This window comes from Cololabis saira, chromosome 7 (genome assembly GCF_033807715.1).
Source record: "Cololabis saira isolate AMF1-May2022 chromosome 7, fColSai1.1, whole genome shotgun sequence".
In the NCBI taxonomy this organism is placed as follows: Eukaryota; Metazoa; Chordata; class Actinopteri; order Beloniformes; family Belonidae; genus Cololabis; species Cololabis saira.
In genome coordinates, this window is record NC_084593.1 from 11,305,368 (window position 1) to 11,321,290 (window position 15,923).

A 15,923-nucleotide genomic window follows, 5' to 3' on the forward strand; every position below is an offset into this window, starting at 1 on the left:
TTTCAAGTAGATTTTCACTTGAAATAAGTAGAAAAATCTGCCAGTGGAAGATTTTTTTGCTTGTAAGAAGATAAATCTTGTCCCACTGGCAGATTTTCCTACTTATTTCAAGTGAAAATTTACCTGAAACAGAGAAAATTGTCACATTTTTCTGGTGATGACTCTAAATGTTGAAATAGCAGTAAAACCACATTCATTGATGAAATGACATAAGGGATGGAAAGGGGGGATGGCAGTTTTACAGGGGGGATGATTTGGACCGTTTTTTTTTTCAGGGGGGGGATGCCATCCCCCCTCATCCCCCCTCAATTCGAGTACTGGTTGTACTGTACATAGTTATAATGACAATAAAGATCTATCTATCTATCTATTTTAAAACTAAATGGATCCTTGTCCACGTTAGCTGTAACTCTGAGTTCTTCCACTCTACATAAACACACGACGTTCATACCACAACAGTAGGGCTGGGGATCGATTCAAATGTCAAGAATCGACAGTGTTGACAGTTTGAATTGACTAGTGTTTCATCCACTGCTCTGGGTGGCGGTAACCATGGCAACGCGCCCTTCTTCCGGCTCCGTGACCACGTGATGCACCAAGTTCCAAGATGGCGACGCAGTACTACCAGGACATGCAGGAGAGCTTCAGAAACAACAGCAAAAGTCGCGAGTTCCCGGCTCACACCGCCAAAGTGCACTCGGTGGCCTGGAGCTGCGACGGCAGGCGACTGGCCTCGGGCTCTTTCGACAAAACAGCGAGCGTTTTTGTCCTGGAAAAGGACCGTTTGGTGAGTCTGCTAGCGTGCTAGCGTTAGCTTCGTTTTCTGCCTCTAAAGTTAAATAATTAGAAATAAGATCAAAATAATCTGCAGATTCTAACGTTTTATATCCCTTTGCGTGGTGTTTTGTCATGTTGCAAATAGTAATGTAGTTCTGGAGGTTTGTATTTGTATTTTGCATCTGATTTAATGTTTTGATGCATCTGCATGTTTCTGTATTTAATTACAGTTTTGTGTTTAAAACGGCCTTGTTTGAATAAATATATGAATCATATTTGCATATCTTTGTGATTGATTAAGCATCAGACTACTATAATGGTAAATAATGCAAGTTCAAGTCAGTAATTGTATCTTTAATATTTAAAATTCAGGTTTCATCTCCAAATTAAGTCCAATTTAAATCAGTAACATTTACTATTCATTACTTTTCTGAGGTGGAGGGTAATCTGGCTACTATAATGGTAAATAATGCAGTTTCAAATTCAAGGCAAGTTTATTTCTATAGCACAATTCAACATAAGGTAATTCAAAGTGCTTTACATCAACATTAAAAACAGCAAGACACAATTAAACAGTAAATAATGAAATAAAATGATAAGAGAAGAGGTAAAATAATAATAAAAAATCAAGGGCAGTAGAGTACAGCAGGTAAGTATTTAATTAAACAGTAATGTTTTTATCCTGATTTGAAGGAGCTGACAGTTGGAGCAGACCTCAGGTCTACCGGAAGTTTGTTCCACCGGTGAGGAGCAGAATAACTGAACGCTGCCTCACCTTGCTTGGTTCTGGTTCTTGGGAACCACAACAAACCAGATCCAGATGACCCTCAGGGGTCTGGGAGCTTCATAGGAACTAACAGATCAAGCATGTATTTTGGTCCAAGACCATTCAGGTCTTTGTAGACCAGCAGTAAGATTTTAAACTCTATCCTTTGACTCACTGGAAGAAAATTCAGGTTTCATTTACAAATTAAGTCCAATTTAAATCAGTAACATTTACTTCATTAGACTTTTCTGAAGTGGAGGATGTTGGAGTCTGGTTATTCTGGTAGAGGACTTTGGGACTAGTTAGTAGTCGTGTCAATCCTAAAAGCACTGGAGTCAATCCTCCAATAGTGTAGAAATAGCAGTAGTGCAGTCGCCACACATATCTGATCTCAGTTGATGGAAACATTTATAGTGAGTTCAACATCATCATCCACTTCTCTGTGTTATTGTGCTGCAGTTGAATACAACCTCATATGGAAACTAGCTGGACCAGGATGGTGCTGATGTTCTACAATCACGCAGGATCAGGATATTACTCGGTTTCTGTTTGGTCTCGGTTTTGAGCTGAACTAGTCTTGGTCTTGATACTCTCTGGTCTTGGTAGTGTCTTGGTCTCGGTTTAGGCGGTATTGACTACAAGTCTAGAAATGGGATCAAATAAATCTGCAGACTGTAACGTTTTATTGCCCTTTTCGTGATATTTGTCATGTTGCAAATACGCACGTGTACGGGAAAACACAATATAAGTTGTTTTTAGTCTGTGCTGCCTGTCATCACTCTCTTCACGAGTTTCCTTTTGCCACCAGGTGAAGGAAAACAACTACAGAGGTCACGGGGACAGCGTGGACCAGCTCTGCTGGCACCCAACCAACCCCGACCTGTTTGTTACAGCGTCTGGAGACAAAACCATCCGCATCTGGGATGTCCGCACCACCAAATGCATGGCCACCGTCAACACGAAGGGTAGGATCTGAGTAATACACCACTTACAGTCCAGTTTCATGTTTACACCTTTAAACTAGTGGTAGTTATCAGGGATGAAAACGTGATCCCAGAAGCTTTGCACGACCTCAAGACTAGTTATCAACCTGAGACAGCTGCTAAAACTGCTGAATATGGAATCAGGGCTTTCAAATATTCCTATAATTAATAATAATAATAATAATACATAAAATGTATAAAAGGGTACACTAAGACGCTTTACACACAAATGTCAAAAATCTGGTTAAAAGACTGTAGTAGGCTTAAAATATGCAAGATAATAATAATAATAGTAATTGTGATTGATTATTTTCATCCAGTCATTGACAGACTATAACCGCATCTCTTCAGCCCAAGTCATGTGTTAATGATCTTCTGTTTCTGTTTATTTATTTTATAAGGCATTTTGATTGGAATTTTCTATCTTGATGCTTTTATGTTACCTTTGGACATTTATACCAAATTCAAATTGAAAAAGCAATTTGAAATAATATATTTAGTAAATGCAAAAGCTGCACCTTAACTACATGTTATACAACACGTCAGATTGATTGTAATCTTTAGAGAAATTACTACTTTTCAAAGTATCGTAAAGTGTATAAATGAATCATTAGTCCTGTAACAAACAGAGCATCTGTTTTATGGAAGTATTATGGGTTATATGAAAGAGATTTACAGCACTAAAGGCATTTATCAACAGGTGCCACAGACTGCTCTACATTCTGAGCTTTATCATTGAAGGTCAAATTGCAACATTTTTCGATTGATAAATTGCATTTAGATAGTTTAATCATGTCACTCAGTCCTATTTGAAATCTGTTGTGGTCTGCCTTTATGCGTCTTTGTTCATTAAAAGAAATAAAATTACTCTCAAGTTGTCAAACTTGGATGGAAATCTCAATTTAGTCATTATAAAAGCTAAAACCAGGCATTTATTGAGTGTATGAAACCTCAGAAGTGATTTAGTGGAGAGAGTTTGTATGCAGTGTTTTATTAGTCTGTGATGGAGGAATGGTTTGTTTCAGGTGAGAACATCAACATCTGCTGGAGCCCCGACGGTCAGACCATCGCTGTGGGGAACAAAGATGACGTGGTCACCTTCATCGACGCCAAGACACATCGCTCCAGGGCGGAGGAGCAGTTCAAGTTCGAGGTGAACGAGATCTCCTGGAACAACGACAACGACATGTTCTTCCTCACCAACGGCAACGGCTGCATCAATGTCCTGAGGTAGGAACCCGGAGGAACCAGGGCCACGTTGAGCTGGAGACGGTTCAACAGCTTCCTTACATATTCATGGGAAGCTGTCGGAGCGTCGTTTTCACACCGTGACACCAGCCGGATGTGGAGCAAAGCCGCCTGAAGGTGTTGTCTTGGTCTGCATTTGATTACTCAGAATAACCTCAGAAGCAGATACAGAAGCTGGTGTGGTGACTTGAACTCTCCGGGCTGGGGATTGATTCAAATGTCGAGAATCTGATTCTTATAAGGTTCAGAATCAATTATCAAGATTTGGTTTGATCCGATTCTGATATTGATTTGGGTTAGTGTTATTAAAACAGTTTTTGGAGCTGTTGCGTGAATTATATGTGTAGTTATGCAACATATTAATACTAGTATTATAATGAGATTCAACAGCAAGTATTGGCAGCTAATGATGCTGTAAGGACCAATCAGCTCCCAGAATGCTGATAGAACTGTTTTCAGAAACATCATGTGGGTCAGAATTACCAAACAGATCCAGGGGAGAATCAGTCGTATGAAATCGGTTTTATTTTTTCCCACATTCCATTTAAATTTTTTCCATTTTCGGTTTATTTCGGTTTTTAATTTTTGAGAATTTGGTTTTTAGCATTTTATGCAAATGTAACCCCAAGAAGAGAATTTATGCAATTATAACTGAAAACTTTAATGTTTTCACACTTTTAAACATATTTAAAGGCAAAAACATGGCACAAGTTATTCTCGTGTCCAACAAAACATTCCTTTTTTGGACATAAACAAAAAAATACCAAAAGTTGTAATGATGAAAAAAAAAAAATCAATATTTAGACATACAAATCAATTTTTAAGAATTATGAGAATCGATTTAGAATCAGAAAATCGATTTTCTTTTTCTTTTCAACACAGGCATAGCTATGAGCTCCAAACCAGAGCTGGAACATCTTCACCTGTCAAAGTTTAACTGAAAGAATCCTAGAAAGTACAGTTCGGTAGCTACGACTGCTGGGGACATCCAGACTTGTGACCAGTTTCCAGATTTCAGTATTGTGTATTCAGGTCTAGTTTATTCAAAACTGTCATCTCCTTCCTGCAGTTCCCAGTTAACACATAAGGAACACGAGGAACTAGCTCAAACTCCTGCTTCGATATTAACCGGGGCTGAACTGGGACACGCCGTGTTTTTATCTGTTACCCACAGCTGTAATACTGTAGCCTCTGTGTTTGCAGTTATCCGGAGCTGAAGCCCATCCAGTCCATCAATGCTCACCCGTCCAACTGCATCTGCATCAAGTTTGACCCCACGGGGAAGTATTTTGCCACTGGCAGCGCCGATGCCCTGGTCAGCCTGTGGGACGTGGAGGAGCTGGTGTGTGTTCGCTGCTTCTCCAGGTGCGTTTCCTTTCTAGGCTCCCTAAAACCAGCTCTCTATACTAGTCTGCTGTCAGGAATCATCTTTCCCTGTTTGATTGCAGGCTGGACTGGCCGGTGAGGACGCTGAGCTTCAGCCACGATGGCAAGATGTTGGCCTCGGCCTCGGAGGATCACTTCATAGACATCGCAGAGGTGGAAACAGGTCAGTGTCCGCTCTGCTTCTCCTGATGAACCAAAACACCTCCCGGCCCAGATGTTTGATTTGAAAACTAAGAAGAGCTGCGAGGGAGCAGGTCTGTCTTTAAAAGGCATTGGTGCGACCAATCAAACTCTAGATGGCAGTATCGTTGCCAGCGTTACATGGCATCAAATTCATTTAATAGTAAAGCCAATAAGTTTGAGCGGTGTAAGAGTGTGGACTTCCTGAATGACTCCTCCTGGTGCTGTTTTTAAGTGTCAGTTTTGCAGAAGAAGCTTCAGTATAAAAGTTTCCCTTCTGTTCGTGGCGGTTTGTGCAGCGACTGATGCATCGCAGAAACATCTGGGACCATTTCATTTGAAAACTAAATGGATCCTTGTCCACGTTAGCTGTAACTATGAGTTCTTCCACTCTACATAACACACGACGTTCATACCACAACAGTAGGGCTGGGGATCGATTCAAATGTCAAGAATTTATTCGATTCCGATTCTTAAGATTCAGAATCGATTATCAAGATTCCGATATTGATTTGGATTAGTGTTATTAAAACTGTTATTTGAGCTGTTGCATGAATTATATGACTGTGTAGTTATGCAACATATTAATGATAATATTATACTGAGATTCAACAGCAAGTATTGGCAGCTAATGATGCTGTAAGGACCAATCAGCTCCCAGAATGCTGATAGAACTGCCTTCAGAAACATCTTGTGGGTCAGAATTATCAAACAGATCCAGGGAGGAAACAGACGGATGAAATCAGTTTTATTTTTTTTACCACGTTCCGTTTTAATTTTTTCCATTTTTGGTCTATTTCGGTTTTTAATTTTTGAGAATTAGGTTTTTAGCGTTTTTTGCAAATGTACCGGTAACCCCAAGACAGTATATAAAGTAATGAAATATAGACAATTTATGCAATTATAACTGAAAACTTTAATGTTTTCATACCTTAAACATATTTAAAGACAAAAACATGGCACTAGTTATTTTTGTGTCCAACAAAACATTCCTTTTTTCGGCATTAACAAAAAAATACCAAAAGTTGGAATGATGAGAAAATGAAAAATCGATCTTTAGACATACAAATCGTTTTTTAGGAATGAATATGAGAATCGATTTAGAATCGGAGAAACAATATTTTCAACACAGGCCTACAAAACAGCATCCAGGCTCAGCTGTAAGTTGTCCACATGTCCTTCTCCTGAACATGTGGACAGATGTGAGCTGGGTCTCGCTGCACAGAACTACGTTGTACATCGACAGAGATGAACAAAGCTGAAGGGAACGTGATTGTACAGGCTACTAGGAAACTTCAGAAAGTAACGATGGAGGAGAAATGAGAGGTTTGTTTGTTTATTGGATGGATCCCCATTAGCTGCCGCCTTGGTGACCACTAATCTTCCATCAAGTATATAAAATATTACATAAATGATAACATCTAAGACATAAATACATCACACATTCCTAGCATAACTACACTTAATATAAAAACAGCAATAATACACATACATGTACACTCACACACACATCAGTTATATATGCATAATATCATAATATATTAACACTATGATTATACTAATACACTATAATAGCACTAAAACCATACATTAGTAATATATTTCCAGTCACTGCTATCATTATAAAAATTCTACTGATTTCAATATCAATAATAAATTCCCAGTCATATGGTCTGCAGCATTAGCTGAGCCTTAAGTGGTTTTTTAAAAGTTAATTTGTTTTGTGAGGAGGTTTGGCTCGTCTGTGTTTGACCTTGTATTTCTGGTCATGTGACGTAGGCCTGCTGGATCGGGGGGAGTTTCACACATCGGTGCAGTTATGTCATTGTTTCTTTCATCTGTCCACATTAGACAAAAACAGCTGATGTTGCAGATTGAGGTGCTGCGTATTTCTGCAGTGGATTGAACAGGTTTTGGCTTCTAATGGTCAGACTCTCCAGGTTGTCGTGCTTGCTGTGCCCAGGCAACAACTTTAACAGGCACAAAAAGATTCCCCCCCTTAAAACGAGTTTTTGGTTTATTTACTAACAGTTTTTTACAGGAAGCTTCTGTAAATCCTTTAATCTGAATAGCTGGCATTTGAAAAGCCCCTGTAAAGTATTATCCATGACAGGATCAACATGCAACATGTATCTAGTACTTTAATGGACCTTATCATCATCTTCATCATCGTATGTTTCAGTCACGGTTGCCATAGCAACACGAGACCTCAACAGTTTGATTTGTCAGCACTTGTAATGTAATTCCAACTTAACTTGACTCCAAATGAAAGAGAATAAAGCATAGGTTATTTCCTCCAGTGAATACTTTTAATATGAATAGTTAATCAGATCATTTGAAATGATTTTAAATGATTTCAGCTTGAAAGCCGGTCCCTAAAACTCATGGATCTGGTGGCATTTCAATCTGCACAAGTAATGTTTAAAGCAAAAAATCATTCGCTACCGGATAACATTCAGAAATTTTTCATGGGAAGGGAAGGGGGTTATAATTTAAGGGGAAACCTAAACTTCAAATCTGTATTCGTGCGTACAACAAAAATAATTTTTTGTGGAATTAAACTGTGGAATGTTTTGAATTTGGAGTCAAAAGAATATACAAACATAAAACAAATTAGGTTTATTTGAGCGATAAAAGTGAAGACTGTGTTTAAAGATCACCAGCTGTGTGTTCTGCTATTTTGTCATGTTGTCTTTGTATGTTTATATACTTAGATATACGTATTATATTTATATCATAATTATATTTATGATAGAGCTTACATCTTGTATTAAACAGGTTATTTTTGTAAAAATGATATATATTTATACAAATTGGTGTATAGTATGAAAAATAAATAGACATATAATTTATGTTTAGTTGTGGAAAAGGAGGTGGGATTAAATAAGTTTATACTTCCTTCCACTCCCTTTCAAATATGTAACTTGTTTTGTGGTTTTTTTTTCCTTCATGTGGTGGAATGCTTGTTTTTTTTTTTTTACATGTTCGAAATAAACTAAACTAAAAACTAATCAACCAACGTCCCTTCACATGTCCGTTCACGGCATTGACCTGGTTTCCCTGTGTCCTGTGTTGCAGGAGAGAAGCTGTGGGAGGTTCAGTGCGACTCCCCCACCTTCACCGTGGCCTGGCACCCCAAGAGGCCCCTGCTGGCCTACGCCTGCGACGACAAGGAGGGCAAGTACGACAACAACCGGGAGGCCGGGACAGTCAAGCTGTTCGGCCTCCCCAACGACTCCTGAGGCTCTAACTGCTCTGTCCTGGAAGACTGGCGGGAACAAGGTTCATGATCAGGTGGAAAAGGCAACAGAAGAAGAGCAAAGATGGAAAAGAACAGAAAATCCAACTCCTACAGACTGTAGTGATCTTGTTCGACCACCAGGTGGAGCTGCTGTCCTGATGTTCTCACATCCATCGCTGTTTTTGATACCAATACAGTCTTCATTGCTGTAAGATAGTTTTGTATGTATAAGTTCTTTTTATAATAAAATTGATGTCTTTATGGTGTGTAAATGTCCTGATTTCTGAGCTATGTAGTGGTTGGAGAGGTTGAAGAGGGAGGACAAACGTTGACTGTATTTTAATCAAGAAAACGGACAGATAAACCACTTTCATGCAAACTTCATGCTTATTGTTATAAAACCTTTGACCATATTACAGTCTGTTTCAATCACCTTTTTCTTTTTGGCAAGCCTGGCACTAACCAATCATATATTGGTTCTATATATATATATATATATATATTTATTTACAATTTTCTACACGTGTGTGTGTAGAAAATTGTAAATATATATATATATATATATATATATATATATATTTATGTGTGTAGAAAATTGTAAATAAATAAGTAGACCTGTGCCTTTGAAGCAGAACTGGACATTTTGACGTCTGCTGCAGACTGAATAAACTTCACTGCAACTGCAGTCTGAGCATTGTTTCCAGCCTGCAGTGTGGGTGTGTGCTCGATTGATTAATTTCTCTTCACATATTAATATAGTATTTTTGAATTGAAATTAATGAATAAAGGAGGTTGACGGATATGGGATGAAAAGTTCTGCACAAACCCCCCATCTGTAATCCCACATCTGCCTCTGCAAACAGGAACTGTTCACTGGTTTGATCTTGAAAGCCAATATTGGGTCAGGATGTGCAAACAATTATAACTGTAAAATCCCAGGTTAAAAGGTTGTGTACCATTTGGATCTCCCTGTCGTCTCCCTCTAACTCATTTTGATTTGAATCAAATTCACGGGGGGGGAATTGAACACTTAAGCGCCCAAATCAGGGGCAGAGCAGCCCAGGGGGGGCGAAGCATTCTTGATGGGCCCTTGTGGCCTAAACATCCCTGTTAAAACATAAATTCTAAAAAAAAATGCCACAGATCAGCCCCTGACACACAACCACAGCACGCAGGCGACACGGTCAGAACGATTCAGCTCCATGGATTTACCAGTCATTGGCCCGGTTTCACAGACAAGGCTTATATCAAGCCAGGAGTAGGCCTAAGTCAGACTAGTAAAGCTAGGTAATTTAAGTGGCTTGCATGAGCGTGGCTTATATTTGTCTTAGTTAGTCCCAGACTGTGGAGTCCTGGAGTAAGCTTAAAGCAGAACACCTCATTAGCTTAAGTGGGAGCACAGTCTGTTAGCCTAATGGTGCTCACAAAAACCTGGAATGGAATTGAGGACAGTTTTGCTGGAGGGAATTTTGACACCAAACATGGTTGAAGCTAAAAGAACACGCTCAAAGAACTATACTGAGTATGAAAAAAAACTCTACTTAAACAAATTTTGGGAAATCATGCTGTTATTGAAAGTAAAGGGCATAGTGCTGCTGTTGAACATAAGAAGAACAATGCTTGGGCTGCCATTTGCAGTGAATTCAATGCAAATTAAAATGTAACCACACTTTTGTATCTAACGGTGTTCTTTTCCCAGAGGAAATTATTCTAACCCTGGTGGAAGAGCCAGTGCACAGTGACTGTGCACCCTCCACATCTGGCATGGCATCCCAGAGAAAAGATGCTGCCACCACCTTCCAGCAGAGACCAAAAAGGATGTCCATGCATGAAAAGTTAGCCTTAGAAGTTCATGAGCAGAAAATGAAATATCTGAAAGAAGAGCATGACATGAAAATGAGAATTCTATAGGTCGAATTGGATATGAAAGTAGAAGAGAGAGTTGTTCAAAGAAAGATGAGATAGCTATGTAATGTAATGAAATACACTTGACAAGAGTGTGAGTATTGTAGTCACCACAACCTAAATTTTAGGACAGCCTTGGTTGAGTTTCTCATTTAATTTTTCAGCACACTATTGCACTGCAATGTGAAAGCAGCTCTGAGTGCAAGTCCTTGTTGGACTGGCATGGGCACATCTGAATCATTCTGGTCTTCCATTGGAGGGTCAGGACAATTATACTGCTTTAGGTAGTTGTACAGCTTCAGGTAGTTGTGCAGCACAGCTGTAGCAATGATCACCTTGCAGCATATTCTTGGCTCAAAATGAAGTGTATTGCATAAACACTGGAATTGATTTTTCCACACCCCAAACATACGCTCGACCATCCCTCTAGTGCGAATATGAGCTTTGTTATATGTTTGCTGCTCAGTTGTTGTGGGATGTGGCCAAGGTGTGAACAAATAGGAACTCTGCGCATATGCACTGTCACCAATTAGTATTCCGCTATGTTGCCCTCTCTCAAACTGAGCACACAATGAAGAGTTGTGAAAAATCCTTGAGTCATGTGTTGCTCCCTTCAAACGGGCGACAATGTTTGAAAACTCTAAATTGGGAGTGCATACAGCCTGAACATTGATGGAAAACGTGTTCTTACGGTTCCTGTACTCCTCAGCATCAGGAGTTGATGGACACTTGATTTCAACATGACATCCATCAATACAGCCAATCACTCCTGGGAAGTTCCCATATTCGTAGAATCACGATTTATAGTTGGTTTGCTCAGCAGCATCAGGGAACTTAATGTACAGATTTCTCAGTTCACAAATGGCACTGCAGACATTGTGAACTATTCTACACACTGTTGCTTCACTGACACCACACAAATCACCAGTTTCACGATGAAAGGTTCCAGATGCCAAGAATCTCAAAGTTATCAGAACTTGGAGAGAACTGGGTACAGGCCTTCCTCTTTGAGACATGGAGGAAAGTCTAGGCTCAAGCAAAGTAATTATCTCCAGTACATCTTCTTTGTACATACGAAAGCAGTTTCGGAAAGTTATTTCATCAAACTGATTCAATGGATTACTCCTATCCACAAGTATTTGTCTGGCTGGCCTCTGTAGCGAATATTGGTCTTCATTTAGATATTCCAAATACTCCATGCTCCCAAAACATCTGTGCTCCCTTTCACAAACAGTACTAAGCTGAAGTTAAACCTGCCTCTTTGCAGGATTAATATAAACTTAAATTTAGTCCTAGAGTAGCTCTAATCCACCCTTTTGCAATTGGCTTTGTTTAATCCAGAACAGACTAAATCTATGACTATTTTAAGATATGTCTGTGCAAGGGACTTAAAGTTAAGCCAGCTCAAACAGCATTTTAGTCTGAGACTAGGCTTAAGCCTTGTCTGTGAAACCGGGCCATTATGTCAAACCTAATTATAAGCCTAATGCAGACTTTAAGATATAAGTATCACACTGGAGATAAAAATCTAAGGACATCCAGTGATGCCGTAGTCAGCCATGAAATTCTCCACCAGTTGATATTTTAGGCAAACAGATGGCTGTTTTAACCTCTGAACTGTCTTCACCTTTAATTTTCTACTCAAGCAGCATGAAGGAACTGGTGCCGTTCTTAGCTCAGACGAGGGTCCTGCTACGTGTGGAGGACGATTCAGTCAATCATCAGGTTTTAGGTGCAGTTCCGTGTGTGATGCCACACATAGAAATGTCCCTGTGTGTTTAGATGTGATGGGTGGAAACAGGTCTGCAGAGGTGTTGCTCCTCCATCACGTCTTAGACAGGACTAGTTTGTCACTGCAGCTATAAAAGAAGGCTTCTGGGTATTTTTCTTTTTTAAAGGCATCATCATTTCAGGCCGATGTCTAAATGAGCCGCGTCAAGCCCTCGGGCCGGAGTTTGTCTGTGTGGCCCCCGGTGCAGCAGAGCCGGCCAAGGCAGAAGTTTAGGGCCCCGTGACCACTAGGGGGCCCCCAAGAGTTAAAAATTTTTAAAATACAATTATTTTTTTATGTGTGAGTGATAGTGATGGGCGGTATGGACTAAAAAATGTATCACGATAATTTGTGGCATTTATCCCGATAACGATAAAAATAATAAAAATGTCAGGCTCATTTCTTTCTTTCTTCCAGGCTCATTTCCTTCCTTCCTTCCTTCCTTCCTTCCTTCCTTCCTTCCTTCCTTCACGTACGTTGTGCGTGGATTTAACACAGAACCATAAATCATCTTTACACAAAAACGTCATCAACGGGAATTTATCGTTTTTACTGTGAGATGACAAATTCTTACCGTGGGGAATTTTTTTGACGGTTTATCGTGAACGGTAAAATATCGCCCATTCCTAATGAGTGATGATTCATACATTATCAAAGGTATGCTATTGTACAAAAACACAATAATTAATATTACATAAACAATATTATGTTAACAGACTAGAGTAGATACTACTGGCATATTGACTGCTGCCTCTCGGCTCTATTTGTTTGATTTTATTTGTTTAATCTATTTAATAATGTCTGTTTTTGTACATTTAAATGTATTCTTATATGGAGAACATATTGACGAAGTACTGTTTATCTAAGTTGAGTGATTTTAATTATAGTTCTAGTTTTTGTAGTACTTTGTTGTTGCACATTGCTGTTGCAGATTATTTAAAACCAATAATAATTGATTATTTTGTTTCTTTTAGTAGGCCTACACTGTAGATGACACTCAGTATCACACTTAGTACTTTATTAAGAGTAAATCAACCCCAGGCTGCTCTTGTAGCTGAATTTTTTCCCATTTCAGATTAAAAACCATAGATGGTTAAAAACCTGCCAGGCTGACAATAGGATGATGGAAACAACACTGCTGCAACTGTGCAGCTCTTTGACCTTTTATCTATCGCTTCTCTGTGTGGTCAGTAGGGGCAGTTGCTGACTTTGCTAAATATGAATTTAAAGATTTTTCTGCAAGTTTGTTAATCTGTTGTTCTGCTTCCATGGTCTTAATCACTATGGATTACAATCTAACTACAACAAAAAGTTCTTACATCTAATTTTACAAGTGTATTTGTAATGAGAGGGAAGAACATGAAATAAGTTTATAGTGGGTGTGTGAATGATCAATAGTCAGTATTATTGGCAGTAATAGAGGGCCCCAAAATCACATTTTGCTTAGGGCCCCATGGAGGCTTGGGCCGGCCCTGCTCTTGGTCCTCGAGCGTGCCGTCCCATCAGCCCCAGCGGTCCCAGCTGTTATTCATGGCCGGGGGATGTGAGTGTTGTGGTGTATAAATCAGAGACAGCAGCCTGCAGGCTCCAGTGAGAGGGAAGCTCCATCTGATTGGACGTTTAATGGCCTGATTTACAGCTCAGGCCTCCATTTACCCTCACAGGATAAATCACTCCTTTGGCATGTTGATGACCCTCGGTGGATGGAGAGCAGCGCTGCTGCGGCTCTCAGGAACACATTTAAGCTCCTCGCTACGCTGTCAAATCAATAGACAAATCTATCAAATAAATCTATAAAATCTCAACTTTGATAAGGGTTTCCTTTACTGCTGCAAGACAACGCTGAGTCAGCCAATAAAAAAGCAAAAAAAGAGGAGATAAAACTAGTATTCTTCTTACTTCGAGGATATAAAGGAGACATTTCATGCACTTTTCCCACAACTTCTTGTTCTCTCATGAATTATGTAGTTTATAGTTTTCTTTGGATCCCCATCAGCTCCAGCAAAACTGCAGGTTTTCTTCCTGGGGTCCGACACATAATACACTGTACATTACAACAAAAAATGAAAAGCAAACTTAAAGAGGTGGCATATAAAAAAGAAAGAAAAAACAGAAAAAAAAGAAAAAAGTCATTTTGTTTAACATTTAGATAGAAATAAAAACAATACATATTCATACATTTTAAAACATCAAAAAATTCAAACAATGTATAGTTATCATAGTTTGCAACAATAACCACAAATATTAATTCATTTATATTTATATTATATATATTATATTATATATATAAATATATGTATGCATATATATATATATATATATATATATATATATATATATATATATATATATATATATATATATATATATATATATATATATATATATATATATATATATACATACATATATATATACATATACATATATAAACACATACCCATATACTATCTACATTATTTATTTATTTAATAATTAAATAAGTTTTATATGTATCTATTCAATGATACTGCAGGAGTAAACGATGACTGAGTTGGATCCTGGATTGATTCTGATCTGGATCTGTGATGTAACAGGACCCTGGAAATGTATTTGTTTATGGAAACACCTCATAAAAAACAGTTTAAAGGACCTTCAGGCCCGGGATTGATTAGTGATTGAAGCAGCTAAACGTCATACATGGGGGTGGGGCTGGCGGCTCAACTCAAGTCAATCATTGGTATTTATGAGCTTGATGCATCAGAAGCACCATTTAAAAAGTGGTAGAAACATAGCTTTTTTTATGAACTTTCACAGTAAAATGTTTTAAAATGGCCGTTTCCCAGCTGGCAGAACACCCAGGCCCCTGGTCGAGCTTTTAAAGCGCCAGGCCTGAGCAAGTGACGCCCATCAGGTTTGATCTGGTCAATATTCTCATTTAGTGAAGAGCCGCTTCCCCCGAGGTGATGCTCCTGTTTCTGATCAGAGGCAGATGTGCTGCAGCTTGCTGATCCTCCATCCACTGGTAGTGTGTGTGTGTGTGTGTGGTTGTGTATGTGTAGAGCCACCCGTCCATTTGTTTCAGTCAGAGCCAGTTAGTGTCCAGATCCGTTAAAGGATAATTGCTGCTCTGCACCGACCGGAGGCTCCTGATTGGTCCTCAGGCTTTAGGTGAGATGCTAACCCGTGATGCTCCGCCACTAAAATATGTTTAATTCTAAAAGCAACTAAACTAGTAATTCAGGCCTTAATTATATCAAATCTTGACTATTGCCCAGCAGTTTGGTCAAATGCAACTGCAGATATGATTGCAAAACTGCAAAAAATACAAAACAGGGCTGCACGCATTGTTCTTAGTTGTAACTGGACGACAAGCGTAAGAATCTTGGTTGGTTAATGGTTAGTGACGGATTACTTTACTCATTATTATAATTATAATTAGAAATATGTCCATAACAAAGACTCCTCAGGTATTCTACCAGGAGGATGTTACAGCTCTGACTATCATAAATATATCACCAGACTACCAACTGGAGGATATTTTGCTGCCAAATGTGAGTTCTAATGCTGGTAAAGGACTGTTGTGCAAAGGGCCATGTATGAGTGGAATTCATTTACCAAACACATCACACAAACAAACAGCATAAGAACATTCAAAATATTAATATTAATATTCAAACATATTTT

General features: G+C 38.8%; 1 protein-coding gene across 1 annotated transcript; it reads left to right on the forward strand.

Moving 5' to 3' along the window:
* Positions 1–601: 601 nt before the first annotated feature.
* On the forward strand, positions 602–8,842 carry thoc3 (THO complex 3). The gene is made up of 6 exons (XM_061726150.1): positions 602–787; positions 2,352–2,508; positions 3,552–3,756; positions 4,978–5,139; positions 5,223–5,323; positions 8,419–8,842. Exons 1-6 carry the CDS (start codon positions 608–610, stop codon positions 8,580–8,582), a joined length of 969 nt encoding a protein of 322 aa, XP_061582134.1. The 5' UTR covers positions 602–607; the 3' UTR covers positions 8,583–8,842.
* The last annotated feature ends 7,081 nt before the right edge of the window (positions 8,843–15,923 follow it).

Coding starts and splice junctions, on each gene's coding strand:
- thoc3 (XM_061726150.1), top strand. CDS start 608: ATGGCGACGCAGTACTACCAGGACATGCAGGAGAGCTTCAGAAACAAC. Junction 2,509..3,551: donor GGCCACCGTCAACACGAAGG/GTAGGATCTGAG, acceptor GGTTTGTTTCAG/GTGAGAACATCAACATCTGC. Junction 5,324..8,418: donor CATCGCAGAGGTGGAAACAG/GTCAGTGTCCGC, acceptor CCTGTGTTGCAG/GAGAGAAGCTGTGGGAGGTT.